Source organism: Dendronephthya gigantea, unplaced genomic scaffold (assembly GCF_004324835.1).
Source record: "Dendronephthya gigantea isolate DGI-Jeju-01 unplaced genomic scaffold, DenGig_1.0 000062F, whole genome shotgun sequence".
NCBI classification, from domain to species: Eukaryota; Metazoa; Cnidaria; class Anthozoa; order Malacalcyonacea; family Nephtheidae; genus Dendronephthya; species Dendronephthya gigantea.
In genome coordinates, this window is record NW_021163072.1 from 137,968 (window position 1) to 152,117 (window position 14,150).

General features: G+C 35.2%; 1 protein-coding gene across 1 annotated transcript; it reads left to right on the top strand.

Moving 5' to 3' along the window:
* Nucleotides 1-1,045: 1,045 nt before the first annotated feature.
* Nucleotides 1,046-3,380, top strand: LOC114530389. The gene is made up of 3 exons (XM_028552014.1): nucleotides 1,046-2,369; nucleotides 2,483-2,721; nucleotides 2,809-3,380. Exons 1-3 carry the CDS (start codon nucleotides 1,390-1,392, stop codon nucleotides 3,048-3,050), a joined length of 1,461 nt encoding a protein of 486 aa, XP_028407815.1. The 5' UTR covers nucleotides 1,046-1,389; the 3' UTR covers nucleotides 3,051-3,380.
* The last annotated feature ends 10,770 nt before the right edge of the window (nucleotides 3,381-14,150 follow it).

A 14,150-nucleotide genomic window follows, 5' to 3' on the forward strand; every position in this document is an offset into this window, starting at 1 on the left:
GTGGTAACATCGGCTCGCATTATGCCGACGAATATTGACAGCCACGCCTTCAGTTTTTTCACTCAATACAACACGAGCTGGTCCATGAACATGTGCAGTTTTGTGCTTCTTTACTGTTATGAGGTAATGGTCATCTTGCTTTCGGATATTTGTAAATTCCTCCATCGTCATATGTGCTAGGACACTTGGTCGATTGGCATTGTCTATAAAGATTTGAGTGAACAGGAAATCCCTAACCAAGGTAAAACTGGATAGAGTGACAGGCGTGGACTCGGCTGGATCGGAGTATTGGCCAATGATCTTAATCGCCTCTCGAGCTGCTGCGCTTTTCTCCACCTTCCTGATGTTTGATGGTGTCAAACGATTCAGCATATCTTCTTCAAGCTTTTGCCATTTCCTTGTGCTTGATTCTCTCTTGTATGATGCAGACCACATCTTTACTTTTTCTCGCGCAGAGCTTACGTCTACCCAACTGAATTTAATTGTATCTGGTTTGTCGGACAGGACAAATGAATAAAAATACTGCAGACTCATCAAATACGACTTGATTGTGCCAGCTTCTAATTTTTCTGTTTCACATGCATACCTAAAAATGCTTGACGTATTAACTTCAGGTCAAACAGGGACTGAATGTTCTCTGAATGGCTTTTAGCATGATAAAAAACTGAAAACCATGTTGCAAAACCGTTTTTTCATCATTTTTGCTGCCATCAGGTGATGCCATCCACTCTTGGAACTCCATAATTATAGGTGGTAATAGAATCATGTAAGCAAACAGTCAATATTATAGTATCATGTAAGCAAACAGACAATATTATAGAATCATGTTAGCAAACAGTCAATATTATAGAATCATGTAAACAAACAGTCAATATTATAGAATCATGTAAGCAAACAGTCAATATTATAGAATCATGTAAGCAAACAGTCAATATTATAGAATCATGTAAGCAAACAGTCAATATTATAGAATCATGTAAGCAAACAGTCAATATTATAGAATCATGTAAGCAAACAGTCAATATATATAGGATAACAACCGAATGGGAGGTCTTTCATTGAAATTCAAGACCGAGGCGCGCAGCGCCGAGGTCTTGAATTTCAATGAAAGACCGACCATGAGGTTGTTATGTTGTTTATATACCGACCACACCCATTCTCTATTGTTCTCAAGAGGTTTTGCAGGGTTTTTGACAGTTTTTGTTTGTTATTTGTCAAGCGATAAGCGTGCGAGTGATCAACGTTCAATTTCGATCATTAGGTAAATGCATGAGGGTTTACGTAAAGCGCACACAATGGATTACCTTATTTGTCTATTTGAGATGTTTTGTTTCGGCCATTTAAGAGGGAGTGGTGCAGCTTTTGTAGGTGTAAAGTGATGAAGAAGTAATGGAGTCCGGCGATTCGGATCCAGAAATGTATATTACCCAGTCAAGTACACAGCGAGAAAGATCTTTCCCTGTACTTGATGATTTGTACCAGGATACAATTGCGCCAGATGAATATATTTGGCCTTTTGTTGGGGAAATAAAGGAAGTCGAAGAGCAACCAAGTGTAACGGATTTGGATCGCTTTGGCAAGCCAGTATGTGAGACAGAAGTTCGGGCAAAGATAGATGATTGTGTGCCAAAATCAACAAGATACAAGGATAAGTGGGCTGTTACGTTGTTTGAGAATTGGCGAGAACAAAGGAACATAAAAGTTCGCAGAGTAAACGAAAGAAGTGTTGATGATGGGGATTGTGGCTTAGAAGTTATAGAAAATTCCGTTGACGTGATGTCTGACGATGAACTAAATCGGACATTGGCATGTTTCATTTGCGAAGTCAGGAAAAGTGATGGAAGTAAATACCCTCCAAACACACTTTATGGGATAATTGCGGCAATTCAACATTTTTTGAAAGGGAAGGGAAAACAAGTGAGGTTATTGAACGACGACAAATTCGAGTATTTGCGAAATGCATTGGACGCTGTGATGAAAGAAAGTGCGTCGGCAGGTCTTGGACTTACAAGAAAACAAGGCGAGGTAATAACATTGAGAGAAGAAGAACAGCTTTGGGAGAAAGGGGTTCTCGGTGATTCGCAGCCACAACAACTACTTGACACTTTAGTGTACCTTTTTGGCATTCATTTTGCGTTGAGAGGGGGCAATGAACACAGAAGACTTCGAGCAGATAATTCGCAAATTATAAAAGGCGTTGACAAGGAAACCGGCTTACATTACTTAGAATACCGGGAAGACGTTTCAAAAACAAACGCTGGGGGAATCAAAGACCGAAAATTGAAAAGAAAAGTGACACGAGCATACGAGAATAAAGAAAATAAGAAACGGTGTATTGTTCGTTTGTACGACAAGTATGTCAGTTTGTGGTAGGTATATTATATTTGCTATTCAATTTGTAATAGTAATTAGGAAATAACTCAAGCGTAATTTTAATGCTAATGTGTTTATATATTATTTTGTTTCTTATATATATATATAGCCCTAGTGTTGGCGCTGAGAGTTCGACGGCATTTTATCGTACTGCTCTGAAATGTCCGAAGCCGAATTGCTGGTACAGCAGTGTACCTGTGGGGCATAATAAACTGGCTTCAACTGTTAAACGATTATGCGAGCTGGCGGGTCTTTCTGGCTACAGAACGAATCATTCTCTACGAGCAACAGCAGCAACTAGGATGTACGATAAGGGGGTTGATGAGCAGCTTATATGTGAAAAGACAGGTAAATCACACGAGAAAATATAAAAACGTATAAATGATTTTTTAAATTGTGTAAGAACTCGTGACTGTTTTTAATTGTCAATTTTAGGTCATCGAAGCGATGCTGTGAGAGCCTACAAGAGAACTTCAAGTGAACAGCAAGTTGAAGTGTCTGATATTTTGTACGGTGTTCATGCAAGTACGTCCAAGAAAATTAAGGAAGAAGAACGATGTGAGACTAAAGACAAGGGATGTGTGGAAAATAAAAAAGGCGAAAATGAGAGTTCAAACGCAAGGATCAGTGGTGATAAGTCTTCGATAAACATAAATTTCAGTTTTATTGTGAATTAAATAATTTTTAAGTTGTTGTGTGGTCGTGTGTATGTTACGTATAGTTTAAGCGTGTGTATGTTATCAACATTTAAGTAAATTTTTGTTGTGTTCCCTGCGTTTGGATATTTTATGGGTATTTTTGAGTTCAGCTAATACCAAGTTTTGATTCGTAAAAGTACAAGTTTTGAATTGAATTTCAAGACCTGAACTGGGTCTTGAATTTGAATGTAAGACCCGTACCGGGTTTTACATTTTCAGCCCCGCTCTCCCCTCTAGAAATCAAAAACCGCGCCCAGCTTTCAGAACGAGGTCTTGAGTGGGAAACCAAAACCGATTTAGAACAATAGAAAATGGGTGTGGTCGGTATATAATATAGAATCATGTAACACAAACAGTCAATATTATAGAATCGTGTAAGCAAACAGTCAATATTATACAGGGTGTATCAAAAAAAATGTCCCAAATGTAAAATTTTCGTTGAATTTCGCAAATTTTTGTGTCCCTAGAGATAGTTAAGACTTATCTGGTATACCTAGGCCAAGTTTGGTTTTTCATTAACAAAATTATGTTACCGGGGGGGTTATTCCTTTCTACTGATATTGAGAGGGCTTGCGTGCAAAAATGTAAAGCTGAAATTGAGATATTATTTAGCTGTCTAAAAGTAGGAAAGCTTTTTAATAAACAGTCAAAGTTTCAAGAAAAATAATGCATAGTGGGAGCAACACTCGACCCCTAAAGGTGACAAATATTCCATTGCGCGCAGTGGATTAAATGCATTGTTGATTTTAGCGTGACCGATCTCATGCAAGGTGGGCAAATGAATAAATTAAAGCGAGAAACTGAACACAAAAACAAAGCGATTTATTCGTGATGTTAATTCTCAGCATGTCCACCATTTCATTCTAAGCAAACTGCGGCTCGTCCGAGCATAGTAAACACTGAACAGCAAACCATTTGCCTGTCCATTCGCCTAGATTTGCCGGTGGTAGCGTAGGTGATTTGCAAGAAAGAATTTCGAACGAAATGGAGAATTTGAGGCAGGACAGACAAAGGGTTCGCTGTTCAGTGTTTACCATGCTCAGTCGAGCCGCAGTTTGCTTTAAAAGAAATGGTGTAAATGTTGAGGATTAACATCACCAATAAAAATCTTGTTATTAAATCGCTTCGTCTTTTTGTTCAGTTTCTCGCTTTAATTTATTCATTTGCACAGCCTTGCATGAGATCGGTCACGCGAAAATCAACGATGCATTTAATCCACTGCGCGCAATGAAATATTTGTCACCTTTAGGGGTCGCGCGTTGCTCCAAGTATGCATTATTTTTTCTGAAACTTTGACAGTTTATTAAAAAGCTTTCCTACTTTTAGACAGCTAAATAATATCTCAACTTCAACTTCACATTTTCGCGCGCAAGGCCTCTCAATATCAGTGGAAAGGAACCATCCCCCCGGTAGAATAATTTTGTTGATGAAAAACCAAACTTGGCCTAGGTATACCAGATAAGTCTTAACTATCTCTAGGAACACAAATTGCAAAATATCCTGAAAAACGAAAATTTTACATTTGGGACATTTTTTTGATACATCCTGTAGAATCATGTAACACAAACAGTCAATATTATAGAATCATTTTAGCAAACAGTCAATAATATAGAATCATGTAAGCACACAGTCTATATTATAGAATCATGTAAGCAAACAGTCAATATTATAGAATCATGTAACACAAACAGTCGATATTATAGAATCATGTAGGCAAACAGTCAATATTATAGAATCATGTAACACAAACAGTCAATATTATAGAATCATATCTAAGCAAACAGTCAATATTATAGAGTCATGTAAGCAAACAGTCAATATTATAGAATCATGTAAGCAAACAGTCAATATTATAGAATTACGTAAGCAAACAGTCAATATTATAGAATCATGTAAGCAAACAGGTCAATATTATATTATAGAATCATGTAAGCAAACAGTCAATATTATAGAATCATGTGAGCAAACAGTCAATATTATAGAATCATGTGAGCAAACAGTCAATATTATAGAATCATGTGAGCAAACAGTCAATATTATAGAATCATGTAAGCAAACAGTCAATGTTATACAGGCTGTATCAAAAAAAATGTCCCAAATGTAAAATTTCCTTTTTTCAGGATATTTTGCAGAATTTGGCAATTTTTTGTGTTCCTATAGATAGTTAAGACTTATCTGGTATACCTAGGCCAAGTTTGGTTTTTCATTAACAAAATTATGTTACCGGGGGGGGTGGTTCCTTTCCACTGATATTGAGAGGGCTTGCGCGCGAAAATGTGAAGCTGAAATTGAGATATTATTTAGCTGTCTAAAAGTAGGAAAGCTTTTTAATAAACTGTCAAAGTTTCAGGAAAAATAATGCAAACTGGGAGCAACGCGCGACCTCTAAAAGTGACAAATATTTCATTGCGCGCAGTGGATTAAATGCATCGTTGATTTTAGCGTGACCGATCTCATGCAAGGCTGGGCAGATGAATAAATTAAAGCCAGAAACTGAACAAGAAGACGAAACGATTTAATAACAAGATTTTTTTTCTTGATGTTAATCCTCAACATTTCCACCATTTCTTTCTAAGCAAACTGCGGCTCGTCTGAGCATGGTAAACACTGAACGGCGAACCACATTTGTCTGTCCTGCCTCAAATTATCCATTTCGTTCGAAATTCTTTCTTGCAAATCGCCTATACGCTACCACCGCCAAATCTAGGCGAATGGACAGACAAATGGTTCGCTGTTCAGTGTTTAGTATGCTCAGACAAGCCGCAGTTTGCTTAGAATGAAATGGTGGACATGCTGAGGATTAACATCACGAATAAATCGCTTTGTTTTTGTGTTCAGTTTCTCGCTTTAATTTATTCATTTGCCCACCTTGTATGAGATCGGTCACGCTAAAGTCAACGATGCATTTAATCCACTGCGCGCAATGAAATATTTGTCACCTTTAGGCGTCGCGCGTTGCTCCCAGTATGCATTATTTTTCCTGAAACTTTGACAGTTTATTAAAAAGCTTTCCTACTTTTAGACAGCTAAATAATATCTCAATTTCAGCTTCACATTTTCGCGCGCAAGCCCTCTCAATATCAGTGGAAAGGAACCACCCCCCCGGTAACATAATTTTGTTAATGAAAAACCAAACTTGGCCTAGGAAAACCAGATAAGTCTTAACTATCTCTAGAAACACAAAAATTTGCCAAATTCTGCAAAATATCCTGAAAAACGGAATTTTTACATTTGGGACATTTTTTTTGATACACCCTGTAGAATCATTGTAACACAAACAGTCAATATTATAGAATCATGTAAGCAAACAGTCAATATTATAGAATCATGTAAGCACACAGTCTATATTATAGAATCATGTAAGCAAACAGTCAATATTATAGAATCATGTAACACAAACAGTCAATATTATAGAATCATGTAACACAAACAGTCAATATTATAGAATCATGTAAGCAAACAGTCATAATTATAGAATCATGTAACACAAACAGTCAATATTATAGAATTACGTAAGCAAACAGTCAATATTATAGAATCATGTAAGCAAACAGTCAATATTATAGAATCATATCAGCAAACAGTCAATATTATAGAATCATATCAGCAAACAGTCAATATTATAGAGTCATGTAAGCAAACAGTCAATATTATAGAATCATGTAAGCAAACAGTCAATATTATAGAATTACGTAAGCAAACAGTCAATATTATAGAATCATGTAAGCAAACAGGTCATTATTATATTATAGAATCATGTAAGCAAACAGTCAATATTATAGAATCATGTAAGCAAACAGTCAATATTATAGAATCATGTAAGCAAACAGTTAATATTATAGAATCATATCAGCAAACAGTCAATATTATAGAATCATATCAGCAAACAGTCAATATTATAGAATCATGTAAGCAAACAGTCAATATTATAGAATCATGTAAGCAAACAGTCAATATTATAGAATCATGTAACACAAACAGTCAATATTATAGAATCATGTAAGCAAACAGTCTATATTATAGAATCATGTAAGCAAACAGTCAATATTATAGAATCATGTAAGCAAACAGTCAATATTATAGAATCATGTAAGCAAACAGTCAATATTATAGAATCATGTAAGCAAACAGTCTATATTATAGAATCATGTAAGCAAACAGTCAATATTATGGAATCATGTAACAAACAGTCCATATTATAGAATCATGTAAGCGAACAGTCAATATTATAGGATCATGTAAGCGAACAGTCAATGTTATAGAATCATGTAAGCAAACAGTCAATATTATAGAATCAAGTGAGCAAACAGTCAATATTATAGAATCACATAAGCAAACAGTCAATATTATAGAATCATGTAAGCCAACAGTCAATATTATAGAATCATGTAAGCAAACAGTCAATATTATAAAATCATGTAAGCAAACAGGCAATATTATAGAATCATGTAAGCAAACAGTCTATATTATAGAATCATGTAAGCAAACAGTCAATATTATAGAATCATGTAACCAAACAGTCAATTTTATAGGATCATGTAAGCAAACAGTCAATTTAGTAGAATCATGTAAGCAAACAGTCAATATTATAGAATCATGTAAGCAAATGTTCAGTCAATATTATAGAATCATGTGTAGATATTATAGAACAAGCTGGGATATATTTTGAATATTTTTAGTGCCATTGTGACTGGATAATTGATACTATAAAACCATAAGAAATCACAGAAGTGTGAAATTCACTGATGCACATTTGAAAATAATGTAAAGCAGTCATGCACAATGATTTTAATGTGTAGATCAGAGATATATAAATTAAAATAAAAATTAGTGTAATCGCATGCTAAACTCAGTGTAACTCCTATTCACTTGAATTTAGAAACAATCTACAATATTTCCTTTTATTTTTAAGTGTTAGGTTTGACTGGCGTCTGGCGACGCCATGTTCAGTTATGATAAACAAAATCATTAAAATACTACAGGTAGGATGTAATCAAAATCGTCTTACCTTAGCTGCACACTTTTAAATACAGCTAGGATCTTCCTCTGTACATGCCAAATCACAAAGATATGAAAAAAACTGAAGAAAACCACCAAAACATACACAGTCCAAGCAACAATACTGATTAGCAAATATCGCGAGTAAAGGGGGTCTGGAACTAGGAACGAAAAAACCATTTCTGCCTTTCTGTGTCTTTGTAATTTTAACAAGACGTCTGTTCTGGCGTTAACTCCGGCACACGTGCCAGTCTTTAATATAGAGCTTCTGAATATAAACAATACAGTTCATATTCGGATTTAGATGCCTTAGGAAGGTAAATGTTCATCGCAAAATTCAGCAGCACATCCTACTTTAAAAAGTATAGAAGTTCAATTATTCGAAAATGTAAACAAACCGCATGCTACATTCGCTTTGTCTTACACTTAGCCTTTGGAATTCGCGCTTATATATTATATCTTCAATCCTGTGCAAACTACCACGTGTCAACGCGCCCATACACGACCACATCATTTTGTTAAATGGCGAAATAGCAGTGATATTATTAAAATAGGACCAGAATCTACATGTATTAAATATATTCTTACTCCAATTCAATCTAAACTTAATCGTAGAGCATGAAAACAACGGTTTATTTGTTCCTCTTGAAGGAATTGCCGTATCATGCGAGCGAAATCGAATTGCGCATTGGAAAATTAACCAAAGCTGTGCACCACAACTCTTAGGAGATAAGACTGGGACGTAGATAAATACAGTCACATACACATTTAAAATACTAGAATGTTTCGCGCCATTTCAGACTTGCGACGACGAAAAATTAAAAAAAACAACAAAACAAAACCGGGGCGAATTTTCAACTCCGTTGCTGACGCTGGAGTAATTGCTGATTTTTTTACAAAGTATTGGGGATACAAGTCTATCCGAATTTTGAAAACAAAACAAAGCATATCCCCTGAGCTGTCATTAGGTAGATCAGTGAAAAGGCGGATTTCTAGTTAAAAACCAGTTCCAATCGTTTTCCGAGTTTTTAAGATATTAAAAAATAAAATAAATGAGCTTGCATTCATTGTTTTCGCCCAAGAGCTTTGTTCTGATATGCAAGGTTTATAAAGGATTGCCAAAATTTCAGAAATTCTGTCGAAAAAATTGATTTAAGAAAGAAATGAATGAATCACTCGGGTAGGCTTAAGGCAATTTTTACTGCTTTGTTAAATGCAGATTTATCAAAAATAATTGCATTTCAGAGCGAAAATAATCATTTTTTAGGGGTTCATGTTCGAACAGTTCTGAACAATCCAGTTTCATAAATGAGATTAGAGGCTTTCAAAACCCTTATTTCAGAACCTTAAATGAAGTAAAATTCCACCAAAACTTCTATACGAGTTGCTTATAATATGTACTTTCGTCAAAAATTATTAAAAAGACCTCACCTCATTCATGCGCTTAATTCTGAAAAACTTAGACCAAAAACAATTAATTGCTATTAAACTCAGATTTGCTTAGCATGTCGCTGCCTTTTTTGAAATTAAAGATCTTTACAAGCATTGCATTACTGTTGGTGGCAGTATTCTCATGAAATGCAACTGTGTTCCACTGAAACACCCCCCTCATTTATTTTGTATTCTATTTACCTGTATGGGTTTTGTGGGGTTTCCACTGATGTGAACCCTAGTGGAAGCAATTGATTGGTGATAATCTTCTCATCAAACAAGTTGATAAGTTTAATTCCACTTAGTGGTGTGTTTGGGTTGTCTTTGGGCTTGAGGTTGTTGAACTGCCATTTTGAGGTGGCTAAAAAGGGATTTAAACTTGAGGGTGAGGAATTCAGCTGCCTTTGCTATTAATTTACTAATTCTTTTCAAACTGAAATTAAATTTCCAAGGTGGCACAACTAGTGAATAGAAGGAATGCAGCTCAGCTTACAGGCATCAATTTCTTTGCTTTGAATGCAATTTCATCAGTTGTGTCGGTCATTTTGGTCCTTCTTAACACAATGTGGAAGTTCTCAACTGGATATTCATCAAATGCGGCCTAGTTTTGGTGTACTGTATCAAACACTGGAGGGCTGTTTCTTATTTTGTCAGTGGGCCAAGGTGACCAACACAGCTGATAAAATTGCATTCAAAGCAAAGAAATTGATGCCTGTAAGCATGAGCTGCATTCTTTCCAGTCAGTAGTTGTGCCACCTGGGAAATTTAATTTCAGTTCCAAACAAATTGTAAATTAGTAGCAAAGGCAGCTGAATTCCTCACCCTCAAGTTTGAATCCCTTTTTATACTCACCTCAACATGGCAGTTCAACAACCTCAAGCCCAAAGACAACCCTGACACACCACTAAGTTGAAACTTCTCAACCTGTTTGGTGAGAAGATTATCACCAATCAATTGCTTCCACTAGTGTTCACATCAATGGAAACCCTATCAAACCCATACAGGTAAAAAGAATACAAAACAAATGAGGGGGGTGTTTCAGAGAAACACAGTTGCATTTAGTGAGAATACTGCCACCAACAGTAATGCAATGCTTGTAAAGATCTTTAATTTCAAAAGAAGCAGCAACATGCTAAGCAAATCTGAGTTAGCATGTGCATACATAAATATATATAAATCCTTAAAAGTACTTCCAAAATATTTCCAGCATAGAAAATGCGATTTGCTTACCTGCACAAAAGTGAACCCCCTTTATTTGGAGTGCTTTCCGTGGATGTGGCATTTGCTTCACATTGAATGTGTTCTGCCTATCATTAGCCATTGCCCAGTTTGTCAAGCAAAGTTTTTGGCAAAAGTTGAAGCTCTTGGCAAGACAGCAAACAACGCTGTGTTTTCTCCTGCAAATATCAGCGTTGACGAAGCAGCGACGAAGAGAGTGATCCTGAAGATGACGACGACTACGACGATGATACAGAAAACAAACAGAATTAAACAACAGTAAACAATTTCTTGGAGAAAATAACCCCTTGGGCGAAGGTCTGACTGACTCTGACGTTCTGTTGCTTTAGTTTCCTTTTCCAAGAAGCCACTACACTTACACTTGTAACTTTGACGTTTCCGACGAGAAAGGTATTACTCAATACTCTGTACCACAGAATAGGGTTTTTACTACACAATAGTCAGTCTACTGGAAAGAAATATGTTTAAAGTACAAAATTTATAGAGTCTGACAAAGTATTTCATATGCGTTTTAAAGACACGCTATTAGGGTGTCTGCTATTTTACGCGCGTTGACCCACGGTTCTTCAAACATAAATATTTCGCGTTGTAGATCGAATTTAAAAAATCCCCAGGAGGAAATTAAAGAAAAAGTCACGCTTTGTCACAATTTGTTAGTTTTGAAGTGAAAAGTTTAATATCGAATGGCACGGAGGGCTTAGAAGATGGTGTTATTTTCCCACTGCTTTTGTTTACATATTTTGAATTTCGCGCACTCTGATTGGTCAAGAACGAAAAATGTAAACAAATGCACTGATTGGCTAACATTTTTCACCCTTGTTCATTGCAGCTGCTTCTATATCGCCGAGAAGCCGAGTAAATACCTCATTTGCACGCGTCATAAGAATAGCCGCGCTACCGTGGTATGAAAAGTTATGCATATATACCTCCTTAGGAAGACCCCAGAATGTTGTACACATTTTTAACTCCTTGCAGGAAGGTGTACCACAATTTTGTAAACCTTTTGCACTTCTCTGGAAAACCACAGAATGTTGTACACATTTTGCACTCATCAGGAAGACACCAGAATCAATGTTGTACACATTATTATATTGCACATGCATTATATAAATTTTATTTTTTTCTTTAAGTATGGCAAGGGATCTTGTTCAAATCACAACAATGATATCAAAATATTTTCTCTAACATCAATGAAGGTGGTTAACATGTCCTATCTGAGATTCAATGTCTAACTATTAATTCAGATCCTAGAATGATGTGCACATTTTTACATGATTGATTGGTTAAGCAATTGTTCTCGCAAGAAAATTTGAACTCATTTTAGAAAAAAAAATTCTTAAAATGATTTTTGTTTCCTTGAAAAAGAAAGTTCTTTTTTGCTGCGTTAAATAATTATTTGCTTAAGTCTGGGTACATATCTTTTTTAACATAAAATAAATCTTTCTATTATTTTGAGAAATATTTTCTTGAGTAATTAGAAATTTTCCTTATATATTAAGAGAACGTTCTGCACAAAATTTTTTTCGTTATGAATATTTTCTGTAAGAAAGTTTGGGCTAATGTAAGAAGATTTTCTTAAAATATGAAATCATTATCTCTGCGCAACTCTTCTTATTTTAGTAATATTTTGAAGGAAAAATTCTTGAGAAAATAATTAAGAAAATTATTATTATTCTAACAACAAAATTTGGACTAATTGTAACAAAATTTACTCAAACTAAGAAATTATCTTTAAATATTCTGCTTACCTATTATGGGCAATTTGCATTTAATCCATACATAATGGCCTTCGAGGTTTACTATAAAATACATTAAGTGAAAATATAAAACGTGGCGTAACGTTAGAGCCACAGACTTGGAGCACCGTTTGCCGACCTCTATCTAGATGGATAGAGCGGATAGAACGGCTGTTTAGAAACGTTTTGGTAACCGAATCTTTTACCTTGGGTATTTCTGCAGTCCGCCAAATTTAAAAATATATTGCCCAAAATTTTGGCCGTGTTCTCTGAACGAATTTAGAAAATCGCTCACATTCATACGAACATTTCGATTTGAATTGTTGATGAATTTACGTGTAATATGCCAATTAAGAAATTTTGTTAAAGATATTGTCTTTCGTATTCCTAATATGAATTTTCCTGTACGATCTGGTCCAGGTATCAGTCTCATAAAGCAGTTCAACCATACAAAGCGTATATACACATTTGAACACAGTCAGTTAAGGGAAGGCAGAAACAACGAAGTTAAGTAATTCGATCATCAAAGCGTTGTGATCGGAAGACAACAGAAAAAAAGAAAATTATTTTTTGCTGCGTTCAATATTTCTTCGCTTAAGTCTCGGTACTCATCACCAAAACCCTCGATTTTGTTGTTGGTTTTTTTAGGTATATTCACCTTGTCTTAGTGACATTTTTTAATATGAAACAAATCTTTCTATTATCTTAAGAAATATTCTCTTAAGAAATAAGAAATTTTCCTTATATTAAGAAAAATTTCTTTACAAAATTGTTTTCATTATGAACATTTTCTTTAAGAAAATTTGATATAATGTAAGAAAATTTTCTTAAGCTAAGAAATTTTCTCTGCACAACACTTTTCTTATTTTAGAAATACCTTTAAGAAAAAAATTCTTAAGAAAATAATTAAGAAAATTGTTATTATTCTAACAACAAAATTTGGACTCATTTTAACAAATTTATTATTTGTTACCCCACGATGTTATAAACACTTTGCAACTTTCTGGAAGATCCCAGAATGTTGTACACATTTTGCACTCATCAGGAAGACACCAGAATTAATGTGTAACACAAATTTTCTGCAGACTGTGTAACAAATGAACAAAAATTATTATGAATATTACTAGAACTAGATATAATATCTTAAACATGACTTTTCATCAATTAAAATTTTTAACACGAGAAAAGAAGTGTCAGAGGAGACTTAAGCCCCTGCAATATTTCAGATATAATTACCCCTGGGCCTGGATGTTTAGAAAAAGCGCTTTCATAATATGAGACTCTATAAAAAGGCCCATTCAGAATTGCCGAAATGGGCTTGTCAGGGGCAAAATGTAAACGAGGGAATGGAATTTGCAAGAGGCGGCGATTCTCTTTTGCAAATTGGGTTTTAGCCCGGTACCCAACCCCTCCCCGCCAATATAACTCATATTCCGCCGCTGTTGGAAATGATAATACGGATTAATCATATGGCAGAAGAGCATCTACTCAAGGTCGCGCATGACTCAGTTGTACTAAAAGAAACAAATGTGCCCGCTTTTCCCTGTTTAAGTTGTAATGTGTAAGCGCAGCAGATAAAACTCCGAATGATAAAAAATTCTAATTAAGTATAATTAATCCTTCTGTCGACACTCTTATTAGGCGAATCCTTACAACTGAAGATATATGTGTGGTG